This window comes from Balaenoptera musculus, chromosome 15 (genome assembly GCF_009873245.2).
Source record: "Balaenoptera musculus isolate JJ_BM4_2016_0621 chromosome 15, mBalMus1.pri.v3, whole genome shotgun sequence".
Classification (NCBI taxonomy): Eukaryota; Metazoa; Chordata; class Mammalia; order Artiodactyla; family Balaenopteridae; genus Balaenoptera; species Balaenoptera musculus.
Window position 1 is genome coordinate 29,706,771 of NC_045799.1, and position 22,613 is coordinate 29,729,383.

General features: G+C 43.1%; 1 protein-coding gene across 1 annotated transcript; it reads right to left on the reverse strand.

The window, feature by feature from the left end:
• Positions 1-920: 920 nt before the first annotated feature.
• On the reverse strand, positions 921-15,359 carry ZNF343 (zinc finger protein 343). The gene is given in 8 exon segments (XM_036827433.1): positions 921-936; positions 938-1,635; positions 1,638-1,735; positions 5,005-5,131; positions 7,965-8,023; positions 8,202-8,366; positions 13,772-13,837; positions 14,621-15,359. Coding segments are annotated over 7 exon segments (1,182 nt in total). The 5' UTR covers positions 13,791-13,837; positions 14,621-15,359.
• Positions 15,360-22,613: the final 7,254 nt, after the last annotated feature.

The following is a 22,613-nucleotide window of genomic DNA, read 5'->3' on the forward strand; positions in this document are numbered from 1 at the left end:
ATTCTCCCCGCACACACAGGGCTTCTATTCTGTATACTCTGGGGTTTGTTGAGGGGCGACTTTTAGCCAAAGCCTCGTCCACACTCCTTGTGTGCTTATGATATCTTAGGGTGGATTCCCTGGAGAGACAACGAGACAGAGAATTGAGTGGCTTACCGGGGAATGAGGACAGGACTGGGCAGAGGAAGAAGCTGACCTGCAATGTGTTTGAGATCATTCAGTCTCATGGGGACCTTGGGATCTGGGACGACCCTGTGGAGTTGTCCCAGCAGAGTCAACGGCTAGGGTTTTGTCTCCCCGTATCAATCAGTCGTTGGCCAGGAGGCATCCCTTGGGAAGTGCAGCTCCCTGTGGCTGAGAGCAAGTCTAGTGAGGAATTCATCTCTGCAGCCAGCAGCAGCAGTCTGGCTGGAGCAGCCCCACAGTATCCCCACATAAGGATTCTCCCTACAGTGTGTGAAGAAAGCTGACTGATCACAAGAGCCTTGCCCACACTCCCTGCAAACACACAGCTCCTCCCTGAGTGAGCCACCTGGAGCCCTCCTGTCGGTTCTTTTCCCAATGCCTGTCAGCACTCCCTGAACACACGATGCTTCTCCTGAGTCGGCCACTGGATGTTCCATAAATGCTGACTTGTTGCTAAAGCCTCCCTCCCCACAGTCCCTGCACACACAACACTTCCCACCTAAGTGCGTCCTCTTTGTGCACTGAGGGTTGACAGCTACCCACACTCTGCACGCATAAGGCTCCTTCCCTGAATGTGCCTCACTGCCTGGTGAGGGTCAACACATCTCTGAAGCTTCACTCACACCCCACACACACATACAGGCTACTCCCCGCACGTCTCTCTGGCGTAAGAAGAGGTTCGACTAATTGCTAAAGTCCTGCCCAGGACCCCTGCATACACAAGACTTCTCCTCTCAGTGTGTCCTCTTGTCTTATGAGACTTGACTTGTTGCTAAAGCCTCGCCCACACTCCCTGAAAACATAATACTTCACCCCTGAGTGTGTCCTCTGGTGCACAAGGAGGAGTGATTTCTGGCTAAAGCCCCACCCACACTCGTTGCACATGTAAGGCTTCTTCACTGAGTGTGTCCTCCGGTGATTAATAAGGGTTGACACCTGGCTGAAACCTCGGCCACACTCAATATACACATAAGGCTTCTCCACGGAGTGTGTCCAATGGTGTCTGATGAGGTTCGACTTATCTTTAAAGCCTCGCCCACACTCCCTGCAGACATAGGGCTTCTCCCCTAAGAGGATGGTCTGGTTTGTAATGCAGTTTGATTTGGGGCTACAGTCTAGTTCACATTCTTGACAGTTGACTGCTCCAGAGCTTGAGGTTTCTAATTCCTTCATTTCTTTGTCTGCTTGCACAGGGTTTACCCTTTGGGCTGCGCTGGGCTCTATTTCTACCACTGCGCTGCCTTCTCCAGGACTTGCTGACTGTTCTCAGGGTGGGCTGGGCAATGCACGTAAGGACCGTCTCTCCTCTGTCCTCGAGCACCAGGGTCTGGAGTCACCTTCTCTCTCTTGGCCTTCTGTGTTTTCACTCCAGCAGCTGTGAGCAGAATACTGCTGCCCCCGATGCCCCAGGCCAGAATCCCCAAGGTGGAAGCGATTTTCTACACACACACACCCGGGAAGATCTGCAGCGTGTGTTGGCTGAGGAACTGCTGACAGAAAAAGGCCAGAAGGCAGGAAGAACAGGGGTAGATCTCTGGCTTTGGTTCTGCTGGAGAGAGAAGGTTTTCAGTTAGAGAAGCCCTAAGTAGGGCTGCTGGGCTGTTCTGCCTTGTCTTAGGACAGAGAGTGTCTTACTGCCACAACTGTAATTGACAATATACATACAACACAGTTTGTTTCCCACCAATAATTCCACTTTACATGCCACTTCTACACATTCTACATCCACTCTACATTCCACTTCTACACATTCCATTTTCTATTGCAATCCAGAAAATCCATAACAAAAACATCTTCTATATGTCAGTCAGACCAGGAACCTTTTTGCTCTGCAAGTAGCCTCAACTGCCCTTAGCCTTTTCCTCTGACTAAATCATCTAAGTCTATATCACATTGATATAGACTGTCCACAACTCTGTTCTACTTGGAGGTAACAGTCTCTATGACCTATGTGGAAATCTCTTTCATGACTTTTCTTATTACAAAATAGAAGACTGATATACAAAAAAAGTCACTAGCTCTGGAAGGCTTTCAAATGTAGGATACAGTATATGAAACAGTGGTTAAAGAGACTGTATATGAAATAAATCTGAATTTCCAGTTGCCCACCAACAAACCAATACTAAAAATTTCTAAGTACTAGGTTCTCTACTAAAGTATTGTGGATTCAGCAGTGGACAGAAAGACATGCTCCATGATTTCAGGATTCTGGTACCTTGTGCCCAAACTAATCCCATTATAGTAACATCAGACGTGGCTATGGGATTTGCTTTGGCCAACAAAGGTTAGTGAAAAGTTAGTGCTTCTTGCAAACAAGTTTTAAGAGGCACAGTATGGTTCTATCATTGCTGTTTTCCCTCTTCCTTAAGAATCCCATGACCCAGATAGAGGCTGTTCCTTTTGCCTAGATCCCAGAGCCAACAGAGCTGAACCAATAAAGCTGTCTACCTGAACTGTAGACAGTAGATATTAAGTAAGAAATGAACATTTGCAAAGTTTGGGGTTGTTTGTTATCACAGCATTACCTAGCCTAAACTAACTGAAATATCTCCCCTATGAAAGCTTTAAAGATTATCTCAGGGAGTACCTTTGAAGAAGAGACATCATAACATGAATATGTGAAGAACTAGAGAAAGAGAGACTGGTTTAGGAGGAAAAATAGTATGATCTCAATTTTTGATAAGTCTGAGAATAAACTTGTCTTGTAACCAAATAGAAATATGAAGATAAAGCACAGGTGAGACAGTGACAAAGAAAATGGATTCATTATAATAGGTGATGGGTAAAATCGTTGAAGTTCACAAACTGTTCAAGGGTGTGAATACTGACATAGAAAAAAAGAGTATGCAACACAGTCCAAAGGAAAGAAAAAAGTAAGAGAAAAGCCCACAAGAGACATAAGAGGCAGGAGAACTGCAGGATATTGTGGTGCTGAGCAAGACAAAGGACACAACTTCAAGAAATGCAAGTGGGATCCCAGCATTCAATATCAAGACTAATCTGAACAAGGTGATTTTGACATTTTCCTCAGAACCCACTAAACACATTAACACAGAGAAGGAAGATAATATGACAAGAGAAAAATAAAAACAAAATCTAGTTAGATTGACTAGCTAAGGCCAAATCAAAACACACAGAACCAGACTGAAACAGATGAATCCACACTTAATTAGATGGAGCTCAAACTAGATGAAATCAGATCAAAACATGCCAAAGAAGATGAAAATGAAAAAAGTAAACCTGATTAATCCATATCAGGGAAATAGCTATGCCATTTAAGGAAACGCCTGAAGAAATTCCTGCCTAAAACTAGTTTGTGTCTCCAAAAATGTGATTTTTCTCTACCTGCTTTATCTAGAACTACAGGAATATCTAGAACCACACCATCCAATATGGCAGCCACCAGCTGTATGCTTCCTGAGCACTTCAAATGTGGCTGGTCTGAACGAAAATGTGTTCTAAATATAAAATAACAACCAGATTTTGAACACTTAGTACAAAAATAAAGAGTAAAATATTTAATTAATTTTTATATTGATTATATGTTGACATGAAAATATTTTGATATATTGGGTTAAATAAGATATTATTAAAATTAATTTCACCCATTTACTTCTACTTTTTCAAATGTGGTTACTAGGAAATTTAAAATTACCCACATGGCTCACATTATATTTCTACTGGACAGCACTGATTTAGAACAAGGGGCGGGAAAACCATGGCCCACAAGCTAAATCTGGCCCTCTATTTCTGCACAGTCTACAAGCTAAGAATGACTTTTAAATGTTTAAATAGTTGGAAAAAAATCAAAAGAACAATAATATTTCATGATACATAAAAATTACATGAAATCCAAAATACAGTGTCCACAGAAGTCTTACTAGAACACAGCTATGCTCATTCATTTACCTGTTGTCTATGGCTACTTTAGCCCTACAAGGGCAGAGTTGAGAGTGGTTACAGAAACCATATCACCCACAAAACCTAAAATAGTTACTTTCTGGTCCTTTACAGAAGAAGTTGGCCAACCCCTGATCCAGAGAAATATCACAATCAAAAGTATTTATCAACCTAGATTTAAAGAATCAATGTCAGTTTTTAAATAAATGAAAAAAAATGGCTTATGAAACTCAAAAGCCATACAAACTTTGATATTTAATGTTAACTTCTGCCTTAGAAGGCATTTCTCACTGCTCTCCCCTGTATACTGTGCCTCCACTGCAGTTCCTTATACCTGGCAGGCACCCCAATTCCTTAGGGCCTTAGCACCGAGAAGGTCCTCCACCTGAAATGCTCTTATCCCAGATACCTAGAGTTCTAACTCCCTTTGCTCAAATGTTACCTTCTTGGTGATTTCAAATACCCAATTTCAAAATTCAGCCAGCCACCCCCTCCCACTCAATACTCCTTTCTCCGGTTCTATTTTATTATTATTTTTTACTATGTAGTGCTTATCACCTTCTAACACACCATATTATAATATCCCTATATATGTAATAACCAAAAATGGAGTATAACCTTTAAAAATTGTGAATCACTACGTTGTACACCAGAAACTTATGTAATATTGTAAATCAACTATACCTCAATAAAAAAGAAAATAAAAATGAACATATGCAAAATTTTTTAAATAATAATAATGTCCCTGAATATGAAGCTTTTTGTTAGCTGTCTCCCTACAGTAGAAAGTAAGTCCCCATGGGCAGAGATTACCATTTCATTCACTAACATGTTCTAAGTGTCTAGAACATTTTCTGCCATATGGGAGGTGGTCAGTAAATCTCCACTGAATTAATGAAAGAAAGAACACTGCCTCACCCAACGAGAGCAGATTCCTATAATTCTCCAGCAACACTTCTCTGTATAGGTCCCTCTGCTCAGAGCTCAGTCTCTTCCATTCTGCCTCTGTGAAGACCACAGCCACATCCCTGAATGTAACTGGTACCTATAAACAAGCAATAAATTAAGGGACATACAGCAAGTCCCCATCAGTCCTCCCACTATGAGGAACATAGCTGGTGGCCCCAGAGAGTCTGGATATGCAAGAAGTTGATCTAATTCTCTTCAGGGTACGTGGTTCTCTGTACCAAGTTCTTCTGGGCATTATTACTGTGGCTTTGTGCTAAAATCTGAGGAGCACGTAACTGATGCATAAAACTCATTCCTGGCCCTCAGAGGCTTTTGATTTCTTTGGAGAAACGATTTGTGAATCAATTTGAAAACCTAAAGCAGTGCTCAATGACCCTGAGGAATGGAGGAATTCTGAGATGAAGAGTAGAGGATGGGCTGGAGAAGAATAAAAGCATCATGTACACAAGGCTTGTGCTGGGCATTAGGGAATGGAGACGATTTAGAGGAGAAAATGAAAGAAAACTTCAACCACAGAGAAAAGCAGGAGTGAACAGATGGAGCCTGGAATAAGCATTTTTGAAGAGTTCAGGTTACTAAATGGGATCTGCAAAATCTGTCTTTGCCTGGTATTTTAGCAACCTTTTTAAAATAAAGCCCTTAATGCTTCACTCACCACGTAGAGCAGTACAGGTGTACCTCATTTTACTGCACTTTGCTTTATTGCCCTTCATAGATATCAAGTTTTTTACAATTGAAGGATCATGGCAACCCCGCGTCAAACAAGTCTATTGGTGCCATTTTTCCAACAGCATTTGCTCACCACGTGTCTCTGTGTCAGATTTTGGTAATTCTCACATTTCATATGTTTTTATTATTATTATATTTGTTACAGTGACCTGTGATGAATGATCTTTGATGTTACTACTGCAGCTTGCTGAAGGCTCAGAGGATGGTTAGCATTTTTTAGCAATAAAGTTTTTTTAAAGATTTTTTTGATGTGGACCATTTTTAAAGTCTTTATTGAATTTGTTACAATAATGCTTCTGTTTTATGTTTTTGGTTTTTTGGCTGTGAGGCATGTGGGATCTTAGCTCCCTGACCAGGGATCGAACCTGTACCCCCTGCACTGGAAGGCGAAGTCTTAACCACTGGACCTCCAGGATCCAATAAAGTATTTTTTAATTAAGGTATGTATATTGTTTTTTCACACATAATGCTATTGAACACATAATAGACTACAGTATAGTGTAAACATAACTTTTATATGCACTGAGAAACCAAAAATTTCGTGTGTCTCACTTTACTGTGATATTCACTGTACCATGGTGGTCTGGAACCAAACCCACAATATCTCCAAGTTCTGCCTATACTTCAATAAGCTTCCTGGAATGAAAGCAGGGCATTTAGCTCACTTTGCTTCCTAGCCCCAACCCCACTGGACATTCCCTAGGAGTATAACTTTGTGTCCACAGTGTATCGGTGAATGAACAACTCATAACCAATAGGGGAAGATGAATTTACAATCCAGTGAGATTATAATTTAACTCATAGACCTGAAAAGTTGTTTTCATTTTACAGACCAGGAAAATTTATTTAAGCTTTCTCTCATTCTTAAATTCATATATTCTTTTTTCCCTTTCCCTCCTTCTCCCTCCCCTTATCTATATAATTTTTCTTTGAATATTGGACATTTTAGGTAAAATATTGTAGCAACTCTGGATACCAACCCTGCCCTCTTCCTAGGCTATTGTTGTGGTTGTCTGCTTGTTCATTTGTTTTGAGACCTGTCTGGATTAGTTCAATGAAGGTTATTTCCCCTGAAACAGTGGCTCCTCAGAGGGTGCAGCCTTGAGCAAACACACAGTCACCCAGACCGTCCCCCTCCTGACAGAGGGCTCTCTTTGTGTCTCTCCTTGACTTCCCCGTTAAGCTTCCAGCAGGTCTGCCTCTATTGGTATCACACCCGGCTGTTAGCCTCCACTATTGGTTGCTGACTGCTCTACTGTTTTCAACAATGTCCTGGAGTATAAATGGCTCCACAGTCTGATCCAATTAAAGTCAGATCCTTTTGCAGGGGTAATTTTGAGGCCACTATTTGAGACTTACTCTGAGCCGTAGGAGAGCTCCTCTCAGCAATCTCTTTCCCTGCTTTCTCTGTTAAACTTCCAGCTGATCTGCCATTTCACTTGTTGCTATCACAGGCATCTCAGTTTCCTCTTAATTGCTCACCACCAAAATCTCCACTGTTTTCAACAACACCCTAAGACTTCAACTTCCCTACTCAGTTCCACGCAAAGCCAGTCCCCTTAGGGAGCGCTGCAGAGCTCTCTGTTCCTATGGCCTGCCTCTCACCAGGGCAGGACCTCTGCACCACTACTCAGAGGTGGCACAGGACCGGCAGACCACTTCGCTCAGTGTGACACTCCTGCTCTAACAGCGGGGCACTGGGCGGGGTTGGCAGCTCCTTTTCTTCTCAGCATGCTTCTCCTAGCACAGGATCTCTGTCTGCCCTATGAGCAAGATGGGGAGAAGGCAATAAGGTCCCTCCTGATTCTTGACCCCCTGTGCCTGAGACAGAGCTTCCATCCTACAAATAGGGTCTAGTGGAGATAGAAAACACCAGACTTCTTGGCCACACTTGCCTGCCACACCGAGCTGGGGGGAATAAGAATTGCTGGTGGCTTGCCTCTCCCAGGGAAAAAGACTGGGAACTGGGGGAAGAAAGTCCCATCTTCTCAGCTGTACCCATTTGGAGTACAGCTTCCGTTACACTGAGCTGAAGGGTGACCAGGAGGGAGCAGGTTGTGGGACAAATGCCACAGACTCTTGCTGATTTAGTAGATTTTCTTGAATAAATGTTTCGCTACTTGCCACATGTCCTTAAGAGCACTTTTGAGAGACTTTAAATAAACATAACCCCAACTCACCAGTATTTTGGACTTTCCCTCCTTTTCTTGAAGCCAGTCAGTCTTGTGAGAAGGCAAACCTAGAGAAGGAAAAAGAAGCTATGAGAAACTGGGGCTCCCATGGTGCTGCCAGAGCAGCTCCTCCGTGCCTTGTGAAGAGGAAGTCGCCCCTTTCCTCAGCTGTGATCACAAGGCATTCGCAGTAAACCTGGAGCCCTGCTCCCCCCTTCACCTCGCTGGACCCTCAACAGCTCTCACCTTTTGCCTTATGATTCTGAGTCAGTGCCTTCACAGTTTCCATAACTTCCCTGTTCTCCAAAGGCAACATCTCCTCCCAGTTCTGCTCTCTCCAGGCAGAAGGATCAGGCAACGTCTTGGCCCCAGAGTCAGCCCAGTGTTCGCCTTGAAATTCTGCCAGGAGGCCTGGTAGAAATTATTTCATCTCAAGATCAATTTCTGCTGCCTGGTGTGATTCCCCCAAAACTTACTTACAAAAGCCCAACTTGTTGCCATGTAGCCAGGACCTGTGGGACAGAGAAGCAATTTGACATTGCTGGGACCCTTACTGTGGGCCCTATGCCTGTGCCTCTTCAGCAGGGATCCTGTCCTCTCACACAATACACGTAGCGTCTCAGTCCACAAGGTTCCTTGCATTTTTTTACCTCATTCCTTTCTAGCCTGTAGGCCCTTTGTGGTAGATATCATCATCATTCCCAATTATTTGTTTCTCTCTATAATTCTCTGCCCCTGACGTCAGGCTTGGTCTCATGACTTGCCCTGGACAAGGAAATGTGACTGAAAGTGACAGTGCCACTTGTAAGCACTGCATTATTCCACCATCTCTCATGTTCTGAGAACAGAGGAAAGGTAAACTTACTCAAAAAGAAAAAAAAACAGGGAGGTGTTTCCCTGGCAGTCCAGTGGTTAAGACTCCACACTTCCACTGCAGGGGGCTTAGGTTCAATCCCTGGTGGGGGAACTAAGATCCCGCAAGCCACACAGCATGGCCAAAAAAAACACACATAAAATCCAAAAGCCAGTAAGGAAGTGGTGGGTATATTTTATTACACATCAATTTAAAGGTTCAGTTTAACAAGGACCCCTTTAGGAAAGGTGGGGGGTGGGGAGCAGGGTTTAATATGTGTGTTTAATCTTTGATTGTCTTTTCATAAAAAATACTGCCGGATAAACAACAAGGTCCTACTGTATAGCATGGGAACTATATTCAAAATCCTGTAATAAACCATAATGGAAAAGAATATGAAAAAGAACAGATATATGTATAACTGAATCACTTTGCTGTATAGCAGAAATTAACACAACATTGTAAATCAACTGGACTTCAATAAAATTTTTTAAAAATACTAGAGGTGTACGTAGAAAAATAATAAAACTGATTATCTATGGGAAATAAACCTATCTTTGTTTGCACTGTCATGACTGTATCCTAGACTCCAAAAGTCCAGATAAAAACTAGAAGTTGTAGCAGCTCATACAACTCAATATCAAAAAAAACAACTCAATTAAAAAATGGGGGGGGCTTCCCTGGTGGCGCAGTGGTTGAGGGTCTGCCTGCCAATGCAGGGGACACGGGTTCGAGCCCTGGTCTGGGAGGATCCCACATGCCGCGGAGCAAATGGGCCCATGAGCCACAATTACTGAGCCTGCACGTCTGGAGCCTGTGCTCCACAACAAGAGAGGCCGCTACAGTGAGAGGCCCGTGCACCGTGATGAAGAGTGGCCCCCACTTGCCACAACTGGAGAAAGCCCTCGCACAGAAACGAAGACCCAACACAGCCATAAATGAATTAATAAATAAATAAATGAATAAATAAAAATTAAAAAAAAAAATGGGGGGACTTCCCTGGTGACGCAGTTGTTAAGAATCCACCTGCCAATGCAGGGGATGCGGGTTCAAGCCCTGGTCCGGGAAGATCCCACATGCAGTGGAGCAACTAAGCCCGTGCGCCACAACTACTGAGCCTGCGCTCTACAGCCTGCGAGCCACAACTACTGAGCCCACGTGCCAAAACTATTGAAGCCCATGCGCCTAGAGTCCGTGCTCTGCAACAAGAGGAGCCACTGCAATGAGAAGCCCACACACCGCAACGAAGAGTAGCCTCTGCTCTCCACAACTAGAAAAAGCCCACACGCAGCAACGAAGACCCAACGCAGCCAAAAATTAATTAATTAATTAATTTTAAAAAAGAAAAAAGGGCAGAAATCTGCAGAGACATGGATGGACCGAGAGACTGTCACACAGAGTGAAGTCAGAAAGAGAAAAACAAATATCGTATAATATCACTTATATGTGGACTGTAGAAAAATGATAGAGATGAACTTATTTGCAAAGCAGAAATAGAGTCAAAGATGTAGATAACAAACTTACGGTTACCAAGCGGGGAAGGGAAGGTAGGTTGAATTGGGAGATTGAGATTGACATGTATAGACTACTATGTATAAAATAGATCACTAATGAGAACCTGCTGTATAGCACAGGGAACTCTACTCAATGCTCTGTGGTGACCTAGATGGGAAGGAAATCTGAAAAAGAGTGGATATATGTATACGTGTAACTGATTCACTTTGCTGTACAGCAGAAACTAACACAATATTGTAAAGCAACTATACTCTGATAAAAATTAATTTTTAAAAAAGGGAAGATGTTTAGTGAAGACTGATACACAGTATGGCACTTAGAGACCTCAAATTTTCAGTATACACAGAACATGGACGGGATAAGAAGCATTGCCACCAATGAATATACAATTCTGTTTTCCAACTTTTTACCAACACTAGGAATTATCTAACTTTTTAATCTTTGCTAATCGAATACATTAAAAATATCCATTTTTTGGAAGATAAAATAAAATAAAAATAAAAAATGAGCAGAAGATGTGAATAGACATTTTTCCAAAGAGGACATGAAGATGGCCAACAGGCACATGAAAAGATGCTCAACATCACTAACCATCAGAGAAATGCAAATTAAAATTACAGTGAGATATCACCTCACACCTGTCAGAATGGCCATCATCAAAAAAAACACAAATAACAAATGTTGGTGAGAACTGTTGGCGGGAATGTAAATTGGTGCACCCACTGTGGAAAACAGCATGGAGGTTCCTCAAAAAACTAAAAATAGAAGTACTATATGATCCAGCAATTCCACTCTGGGTATATACCTAAAGAAAACAAAAACACTAATTCGAAAAGATACATGCACCCCAATGTTCACAGAAGCATTATTTACAACAGCCAAGATATGGAAACAACCTAAATGTCCATCAACAGATGAACGGATAAAGAAGACGTGGTATACATGTACTACAATGGAATATTACTCAGCCATAAAAAGAATGAAATTTTGCCATTTGCAACAACATGGATGGACCTGGAGGGTACTATGCTTAACGAAATAGGTCAGAGAGAGAAAGTTTGTACCCAACATCTCTTCATTTCCCCTATCTCCAGCCCCTGGCAATCACCACTGTACTCTCTGCTTCCCTGAGTTCAGCTTTTTAAAATTCCACATATAAGTAAGATCACACAGTATTTGTCTTTCTCTGTCCGACTTATTTTACTAAGCATAATACCCTCCAGGGAATATAGCCAACATTTTATAATAACTGTAATGGAGTATAATTTTTAAAAATTGTGGATAACTATGTTGTACACCTGAAACCTGTATAATATTGTAAATCAACTATACCTCAATAAAAAAAAAACTAGAAGTAGTAAGTTAATTTAAATTTAGCAAGGTGGCTGGACATGAGGGGTCAACATACAAACATCAATTGTATTTTTAAATACTAGTCAGAAACAACTGGAGAGTTACATTTTAAAAACATTTCCAAAAATATCAAGAACATAAAATGTATAGGAATGAATTTGAAGAGATGTGCAAACATTCTACACTGAGAACTACAAAATGTTACTTTGAGAAATTAAAGACCTAAATAAACAGAGAGATATACCAAGTTTGTGGGCGGGAAAACTCAGTACTCTTGAGATGTCGATTCTAACCAAACTGATCTACGGATTCAACGCAATTCCAATCAAAATCCCACAAGACTTATTTTTGTTGAAAAAATCTAGCTGATTCAAAAAAATATTTGGAAATGAAAAGGACCTTGAATAGCTAAAATAACCCTGTAAAAGAAGACTTATGATAAATGGTTTCAAGACTTAGTATAGGGACTTCCCTGGTGGCACAGTAGTTAAGAATCCGCCTGCCAATGCAGGGGACAGGGGTTCGATCCCTGGTCCGGGAAGATCCCACATGCCCCGGAGCAACTAAGCCCGTGCGCCACAACTTCTCAGCCTGCGCTCTAGAGCCCACGAGCCACAACTGCTGAGCCCGCATGCCACAACTACTGAAGCCCATGCACCCACCCTAGAGCCCGTGCGCCACAACTACTGAAGGCCACGTGCCTAGAGCCCATGCTCCGCAACAGGAGAAGCCACTGCGATGAGAAGCTCGCGCACCGCAACGAAGAGTAGCCCCTGCTCACTGCAACTACAGAAAGCCCTTGTGCAGCAACACAGACCCACCGCAGCTAAAAATAAAATTTAAAAATTTTTTTAAAAAGAAATATAAAAGAACAGACTAACTATAAAGCTGAAGTTATCAAGACAGTGTGATGTTGATTAAGTTAAATTAACGGAACAGAAGAGACTGTCCAGAAATAAACCCACATTTACACAGTCAATGATTTTCAACAAAGGCACCAAAGCAATACAATGGTAAAAGGAGAGTCGATTCAACAAATGGTGCTATAAACAAGTACTATGTCAAACCTCAAAACCTCAAACCATACACAAAAAAAATACATCAAAATGGATCATAAACCTAAATGTAAAAGCTAAAACTTTAAGCTTCTAGGAAAAAAAATCATAGAATACCATCATGACTTTGGTGTAGGCAAAGAATTCTGAAACAGGACACAAATTCCAGTTGTTGGAGGTGATGGTTACATGGGAGTACATATCTGTCAAAATTCATTGAAACATACACTTCAGATCTATGTAGTTGGTTGTATGTAAATTATACCTCAGTTTTTTAAAAAAGGGTAAATTTAAGTCCTTCTCAGTTAAGGACACATAATGAAACATTTATAAGTGAAATGATATGATGTCTAGAATTAGCTTTAACATAATTCTGCAAAAAAAGCTGGGAGGCAGGGGTGGTATATGAAACCACCTTGAACATGAATTGATTATTGTTGATGCTAGACGATGGATTTATAGTTTCTATGTGAAAAGTTAACCACCAAAAAAAAGGCATTAATTATGTAATTTTGTTCTTATGTTTTTAACTTAGAAGAAAGCCCTCTGGCAGCAGTTACATGCTCCAAACATGTGTTGTAGAAACTAACAGTGCAACTCTTATCCGTCACATGTAACAAAGAGAGGAATCATATGTGAGCATAGGTTTGTTCTAATAAGTCAGTGCTGAGGGAATAAAATATTACAGAGATTGTAAAGCCCAGTGCCTGGCAGCACAGAACAACTCCCAATAAATGGTAGTTATCATCATTTTTTATTTTACAACAGCTGACACAGTCTTGGGAATCCAGCAGACAGGACGAAATGTTGCTAGGGCAAGGATGGTGGTAACCTGAATGAGAGCACTTGTCTGGGGTAATATTCCCTGTTAAAGGCCCCTGCCCTTAAATCAGCCCTGGTATCCTACAGAAACAAGCAGGTCCTCTGAGCCTTAAATGGGACACTGCAGGGCACAAAACGTCAGGATGAGCAAGGGAAATCTGCCCAAGGTCTGGAGAACAGAAGACACTGCAGAAACATGGAAGGTGAGTGGTATCCACCTGCAAGAAGTCCTCTCATTCTCTATACAGTCCTCTCTGGGCAGGCAGGGATGTGAGAAGGTGAACCTGAGGATGAAACAGGCAGTGTGAGCTTCAGGACTGTCTCTTGGCCCCCAGATACCAAGCTAAAAATCCCCAAGCTTAAAATGAGGGGTGCTCCTCTTCTTTAAAAAAAAAAAAAAAAAACCACCTCAGATCTGTTAAAGAAGAAGGTAGACAGCTTCCTGGAGACAGAGTCATGTGTGGGCATCAAAATACAGCCTATCCTGATATGCTATTAAATAGGAAAATCATCTTTTGTTACTAATTAACACTTACTAAACTCTTACTATACACCACAGACAATCCCAGGCACTGTACAACTTTTGTCTCCCAAAGGCCCGGAGTTAGGTCTTCTGATAAACTGAGGTGACAGAGCTAGAAAGTGCCTAGATTTGACCTCTAGCTGTGGAGTGCCATGGCCTTAGCCTGTTGGGTGAGTTGTAGTATCAGTGATGGTCAACCCCTACCAGCTGTGACAGTTCTCAAAGCATATCCACAGACAAGTTGAGGGGGTGTATATGAAACAGGATTGTCTGTGAATTAATGAATGTTGAATCTGGTGATATGTCCATGTGAGTTTACTGTACTATTCTACTGCATGGGTTTAAAACTTGACCTTACCCAAAAATTAAAGTCCTGATACCTGGGCTTCACCAGATCCCAGAAGTGATTTGGACAGTTGGCCAGCAGCCCTCAGAGGTCCCCACACTACCTAATCTGGGTAAGTCCCAAACTAGAGGTCTGAACCCCAACACATGAGGGAAAAGCATTCAAAGAGAGGGAGAATTAGCCAAACAAGCCACTTACATTACAACCAAATCTGGGATCTTTGTCATAAAGCAGAGTGGGCCCCGGGATGAGGACAAACGCTGGGACAAGAGATCCCAGAGAAGCAGACCTGCCTGCACTCAAAAAACTGCCTAGATGCAGGCCCCAGCGGTGCAGTGCACCATCACTGCAGGATGTCTGCCTCAGGCCCAGAACCTCCCCATTTTCTAAAAACCCCAGGAACTCCAGACCCAAGACACTCCACCACCCCTTACGGATGTTTTGCTCACGTAGAACTCACCTCCACCCACCCCCAACAAGCCAACGCACAGCAGGGCCTGAGATGCTCTCTCCTCCACCCCACCTCCGCCCAATCACCATTGGGTCATATTCAGCCCCATCAAAAACAAAACTTGACATTCACGATCAGTCCTGGGTTCCCACAACCATTCAGTGATGCGGGACCCACGTAAGTGCTCCCATGCCAAACAACACCCAGGAACACATGGCCCAAGCCGCGCCCCCAGCCCGCATCACAGGGGATGTCTATTTGGCCCTGGCTGTACACACCCCTACACCCCAAATAAACGCCGGGGATGCGCACTGGAGCTGCCCCCTACTCGGAAATTGTTTGGCCCAGAATATACCCACCCCCTTTCCAAGAAAGAAATGTGAGTTCCAGGTCTCTCGCCCCGGCCGAGGAGTGAAGGTCCGCGTAACGCCCCGCAACTCAGGGATTCGTAGCTGGTAGGAGTCACCCCATTTCCCCGCCACAAACGCGCACCTCGTGCCGCGCCCCCTCCTCCAAGCACGAAACCGCCCGAACCCGCCGGCCTGGGCCGCCGCACTCCCCCAGCAGCCGCACTCCTCCCCAGCTCCCAACCCTAGGCCCTGCCCGGCCTATCCCCACCCTCCTGCACCAGGGGAGAGACACCGTGGGGCCACGGGCGCAGCAGGCCTCGCTCTCCAGAGAGGACGGGACCGCTCACCCCGCCCTCGGCCGCTCAACTACACCAGAACTACAGTTCCCAGAATCCTCGCGGACTCCCTTCCCGCTGGCCGTCCCAGGAACCGCTTGTGGACCGCGCGGTTAATTTACCACGACAGTGGCTATGTAGTGACAGCCTACCCGTCTCTGTTTATAAAATACCCATGCATAAACAGGTAGTGGTTCCCAAATGAAATCTCTGTTCCCTCCGCCTGTTCGCTTGAAAGACTCCCCAGAAGCCTCTGCGGCCGCTTCCGTGACGGCTTCCAGGTCCCCACCCAGGCGCTCAGGGTCACCCGGCAAAGGCATTTCCGGTTGGCTTGTGGAGGGTCCGGCTTCCGGTTGCAGGCATCTCAGGTGGTTTTTTTCTCTCGTTACCAGGCTAAATTCCCTGGGCTTAGGCTCTAAAATATGCATGCCGCCTTCCGCGAGCACCATCTAAGTTTGGCTCCGTGCTGTCCGCGCACCCCTGTGTTCACTGCCATTTTACTTGTGGGGGGCGGGGGGCGGGGGGTTGGCGGTTGGAAAACGGACTGCGGAGGTAAAGCGGACTCCCAAAGTCTCTGTTGATCCCTTACACTCAACTCCGGCGTTCTCCTTGCCGTGTAGTCACTTTCCCCTCGTACAGGTCCTCAGGGTTACTGACAAGCTCACATCCAGTTCCTAGAGGATGGAAGTGATCTCGGGTGGCCTCGGCCTGTGGTGGTTTGAAGCAGCATCTCAGTTCCCAGACCAGAGATTGAAGCCGCGCCCTGTGGCATTGAGAGCATGGAATCCTAACCGCTAGACCACGAGGGCCAGTGGCTAGTGACAAGGCCCTGGATCGTCTGCTTTGTAGAAATGGATTTCAGCAAAGAGATGGAAAGTAGTGAAACAAGTAAAGTGTTTATTAGGAGGAAAAAAAGTACATGTGGATAGACACACAGGGGTGGGCTCAGAGAAAGAGTAGCACCTTTGGGGTAGTTTAAATCACTTACATGGGGCATTTCTTCTGGGTTTCCTCTGGCCCATTGTCTTGCTTTGCCTGGCTCTGAGTCCACATTTGATCTGACTCAGGGCCCCCCACTTTGGGCAGTTGTGTGTCTTTTAGCCAAAATAGATTACAGCCCTAGGGTTTCTGGAAAGAAGAACATATTATGGTCTGGCACCCCCTCCATTCTCTGACCGCTGAGGAACCTTTCTGTGCACATATAGTTTGGGAGGTCTCCTTGACCTCAAGAATGAGAAATATGTGTTCTCTTTATCTTTTATCCAAGCAGCACTCAGCTTCTCCTTGCTCCTGCCATTATCTTTATCTTGGAGTGTCTGTCCACAGGGGAAGGATTCCAGCTGCTCAGCCTGGGGCCCATCTATCGCCTGCCTCAGAAACCTCACTCAGGCTGGAGTCTGGCTCTTTGGCTTTTTACCAAAGATCCTGGTTAAGGGCTAAGCTGGTACCTTCAACTGGCAGCACGCCAATTGGGATTCGGCAAAGCAGACCAAGTTCAATTCATAGGAAGAGCGTTTAAATTGTAATGGTAACTGAAAATTAGCTTTCACTGTTACCATGTCCTTGAGAAACCTATTTGTAAATCATGTGCCCCTTTGATATGTATGTAAATCTTTTTAAAAGCTAAGAAGTATGTTGTTTTTCTTAAAGGCCTGGCAGCCATCTCGGAAATAAACCATTAAGGAAGATATTGCCCTATCTTCCCGTCATGTGGGAATTTAGCTTCAATGTGTAGCTCAAAACTATAACTACCTCCTTATCATAGAGTTAGAAGTTGTTGTTTTTTTCTTTCAAATAAAAGTAATTAGTGTTCTCAGAGGGACAGCAGTGAGCAATGTCTTGAAGCAGGATCTTACTTCCCTGCCCAGGAATTGAACCTGAGCAGCCTGGATGGAAACCTGGAGTCCTAGCTGCTAGCCCACCAGGGGCTAGAGGCTGGAAACAAAGTTGCCCTGGCTCTTGCCCCGTTGTAACAAGAATGTTTCAAGGAGGCAAAAACTGTAAAAACGGGTACAAGTTTATTATTAGAAGCACAGCACAGGACTTCCCTGGTGGCACAGTGGTTAAGAATCCCCCTGCCAATGCAGGGGACACGGGTTTGAGCCCTGGTCTGGGAAGATCCCACATGCCAGGGAGCAACTAAGCCTGTGCACCACACTACTGAGCCTGTGCTCTAGAGCCCTTGAGCCACAACTACTGAGCCCATGTGCCACAACTACTGAAGCTCACGCACCTATAGCCCACGCACCGTGACGAAGAGTAGCCCCCGCTCATCACAACTAGAGAAAGCCCGCACGAAGCAACGAAGACCCAACACAGCCAAAAATAAATAAATAAATAAATTTATTTTTAAAAAAAGCACAACACATGGGAGAGCTCACAGGAAACAGTTTATTTATTTAAGACAGAAGCAAGGCAGAAATACACACCTGAAGAGAAAGGGTGTGGGCACCCTCCCTAATGAGGAGGAGTGCAGTAAAGAGGTGGTTAAATCATTTATACAGGGCAGTTCTTCTGGGTCTTTGTTTTCCTCTGGCCAATTATCTTGCTTCTTTTCCCACATCTGACCTGCCCTAAGACCTTCCCCAAATATGTGTGTGCCTCCTTTTGCCAAGATGGATTCCAGCACAAAGGCTAGTAGGAGGTCTGACAACACCTATTATGTGATGACACCCCCTCCATTTTTGACCTTCCTGCACATGTACAGTTGGTGAGGTTTCCTTGACCTCAGAGTGGTTGTCTTATCTCTTTACTCTAGCAGAGCTCAGCTCCTGCCACTAACTTTGTCCTTGGAGTGTCTACGGAAAACAAAACTCCAATTTACTCCACTTGACAAATTCCAGCTGCTCAGCCCAGGGACCCATCTATCTCCTACCTCATCGGCACAGGTGGCTACCCCCAATTACCAGGTGAATTTAGTATGAACTGTGAAAAAAAATGTACAGTAAACAAAGTTGTCAAATCCTCTTATAAGAGGACAAATTACCATTAACCTTGAGAACATGTTTGTAATGGGTTGTATCCACTCAACTATATAAAAATTGGGATTTCTCTCTTTGCAATCTCAGAAGATTGCCTATGATGCATTTCACAGTCTGGTTTAACACTTATTCAATAATAAAACTGTTTTCTTTCTTTTCTACATTTGCGGAGAGAACTATCTGGGTTGGCAGGCAATTTTATTCTTAATTTTCTCCAACACCATCTCTTCTTCCACCCTCTCATTTCTCTTCACCTTCCAGACATTATTACTAAACTCAGGGCCAGGGCTTACCACTCGAAAATCAATACCCTAGAGGCAAGTGTTTGTAGAAACAGAAAACGTTGCTTTTAATTAGAAAGCTGGCAATGTGGGGAGAAGGTGGACTCATCCCAAAACCACCTCCAAAGATTCTGCTTGGCCATGAAAGTTTTCAAAGGGAAAAGGGGAAATAATCTCAGTTAATCATTGAGATAGGGGATCAAACTGTCACCATCTCCCACTGCATGCAGACTTGTCAACTCCTCGTGATCTTTCTTTAGATGTTATCTTGTTCAAACAGTTTGTTTGCAAGATTGCTAAAGGGGAAGCTAGGGAAGAGATCTGGTCATCTGTTAATTACTTATTCTTCATTTCTATTTCTTTGATCTATGGAAAGAACCAACAGTTTAGGCAAGGCGTTTTGTGATCAAAAGATTTGAAAGGTGTGCTTGAGCCAGAGGTGAGTAGAGCATGCGGTGCCTGGTTTAAGGTTACTTACAATATAACTTTGCTAAAGTGACAAGACAAAAAGGGCCTCCTGCAAAGAACTCTTTCCTGTAAAGATCTCCTTCCTGCCAAAAGCTGCTTACAGTATCAGCCTTGTAAGACTTCTAAGGCTTAGTTCCAGATCAAAGGTAAGGGCACAAAGCAGAAGTCCAATGTCCAAGTCTAAGTTCAGATATTAAATCCTGCATAAACCAGGCTACCAGGCTGAATGAAGCTTGATTTCATTTGTACTTTCAACTAACTGTGCTCTAACTCACCCTAATCAGATACCATTGAGAAGAATACATCTGAACTTGCATAGTCCTAATGATAAATAGGAAGCTTCATTTGTAATGTATGAGTGGTATTGAACTTGACTTCACATAAAATGTCTTGATTTGCTCTCCCTATAAAAAGTTAGCTTTGGGAAGTGTGGTAGTTAATTTTATGTGTCAACTTGGAGGGTGTTTTTGGATGAGATTAACATTTAAATTAGTGAACTTTGAGTAAGCAGATTGCCTTCCATAATGTGGGTGGGCCTCATCCAATCAGTGGAAGGCCCGGCCTCCCAGAGCAAGAGGAAAATCTCCAGCAGACTGCCTTCAGACTGAAACTGCACCATTGGCTCTTCTGGGTCTTAGCCAGCCAGCCCACACTGCAGGTTTTGGACTTGCCAGCCTCCATAATTGTGTGAGCCTATTTCTTACAATAAACCTCCATCTATACAAATACATACACACACAAACACATACACATACACATACACACACACTATTGGTTCTATTTCTCTGGAGAACTCAGACTAATACAGGAAGAATGATAGATTCTGAGCTTGTTTGACATAAAGAGCTTAGTTTCATCTAAACATGCTCTAACTCATAGTGAGATATTTCATTTCAAATGTTCCTGAACGTGAACCTTAGTTGAAGGTTTTTCTGCCTGTTTTCAACGAACTACTTAGTTTCAGACAGATTTTTATCTAAATCACCATAGGAACTTATCTTAGATATGAATGTATGATTCTGACATTGTTGTCACTTAAGCTGCTTACATTCATCCTAATTTGTTGTAAGTCACAAAAACAAGGAAATTAAGAGAACAACATGTAACTGTGAGCTTATTTTCTCTAAAGCTTGCTTAGATTCATGTAATTTGGCTGTAAATCATTTATATTTGCACTATCTCACCATTTCACACTTCAGAAGAGAGGAATATCTGGTTCTTTGCTTGTATACAAATATACTGCTTGGTTGCACAGTTTCATCTACATTTCCACTAACTTAACATTATAAGTTAAGTGCTTTTGAGGACTAAGTCTGCCTCTGAACTAGGTTTCACTAATACTGCTTAGATGCACATTACTCTAATGTAATTTGAGATTGTGTGTTTGTGTCATATATGTATTTCTGAGCTAGTTTATATATATATATATATAATTTATATATCACTTATGAAGCTTATAAATTTCATTTATAATGGATGAGTGATTTTGAGCTTGATTCCACATGCACTAGCTAATTTATTTTTTAATTTTTAAAAAAATATTTATTTATTCATTTATTTTGGCTGTGCCAGGTCTTAGTTGTGGCACGTGGGATCTTAGTTGCGTCATGCAGACTTCTTAGTTGCAGCATGCGTGCAGGATCTAGTTCCCCAGCCTGGGATCGAACCTAGGCCCCCTGCATTGTGAGCACGGAGACTTACCCACCAGGGAAGTCCCTACACTGGCTAATTTAGACCAGCTACACTCTAACTCCTTAAGAAGTTACAGTTTCTCTTGAGAACAATGTCTGAGTCTCAGCTTGTTTTTATTAATATGCTGCTTAATTTTGACTAAATACACTCTAACTCACTTTAAGGAGAAGGGGACTCAGCAGGAGACCCAGCTGGGAAGATTGCCGGTTGGCTCTGGCTAGGGGGACATACGTAGCCTCTGAAGCAAAATATAGGGGAATCACTGGCAGCACAGGTTGGCACTTAGACTCTGAAATGGAGACTCAGCCTCTGGAAGAGGGATTGGGACTTAGGCTCTGGAGCCAGCAGTGGGTTCTCATCCTCTGGAAAGAAAGCAGGGGCACGGCCTCTCATGTGAGAGGTAGATACTGCCTATGGAGCCAAAATCCAGACTCAGCCTCTAGAGAGGGGAGTGTGGACCTAACCTTTGAGGAGAGCTCTGAAGACTTACCTTTTGGATCGAGAAGCAGAGACTTAGACTCCAGTGAGGGAAGCAGGATGTAGTCTCTGTGGCACCAGGTGACTGCTGCAGCCAAAACTGGGACCCATCAGCCTCTGTAAGGGGTCATGTGGACCTAGCCAATGGGATGTGTGGTGGAAACTTAGCCTCTGGTTGGAGAAGTGGGATCTTTAGCTTCTGGTGTGAGGAGTGGGGTCTTAGCCTCTGAAATGGGAGATTAGGACTTAGTTTCTGGAGCCGAAATATGGACTCAGCCTCTGGAGGGGGAAGTAGGGACATAGTCACTGGTGGTCTCAGTCAAATCAGCTTCGGTCTGTCATGAGGAAAAGAGGGGTCTTTGTGCCAGGCCTAAGGAGCTCCCCCTAGCGATTGAGGAAACTGGGAAATTTTGAGATGAATGTGTTTTCTGAGCTTGTTTGCATATGTAAAATTTACAAAGTACTTCTGAAGCTGTTTGAAATGAATGAATGATTTCGAGATTGATTTCGCATAAACTCTTAAATACACTCTAAGTTACCCTAAGAAGGTCCTTTTGGGAACACTTGAGTCTGTATTTGTTTTAATATCAACTGTTACATATGAATATCTCTAAGGAGGAATAAGAAGTTTCATTTGAAATGAGTGATTTTGAGCTTGATTTCACCTAAAATGCTTAGTATTAACTATATTTATTCTAATTCCTCACAAGTAAATTAAAGAATAATGACATATTCCCTAATACTGCTTAGATTTATCTAAATTGGTTCTAACTCATTCTTATTTGCTCTCTCTAACCATTAGAAGTTTCCTTAGAGGGGAATGTCTGATTCTTAGCTTGTTTACAAACATACTGTTTGTTTGCAGACATACTGCTTATTTGTACACATAGTTTAGTTTCATCTTTATTTTCACTAACTCAACATAATAAGGCACTGTTGATTTACCTTACATATAAGTGTGTGATTAACACTGTTTTCACTTAACCTACTTAATTTGCTCTAATTTGCACAAAGATAGTACTTTTGAGGTGACGGTGTGTTTCTGAGCTTATTTGCACATAAAAAATTTTATATAGGACTTTAAAGATCATACATTTTATTTTAAATGAGTGCTTTTAAGTTTGACTTCACACAAACGCAATTTCTTCTAATTTCC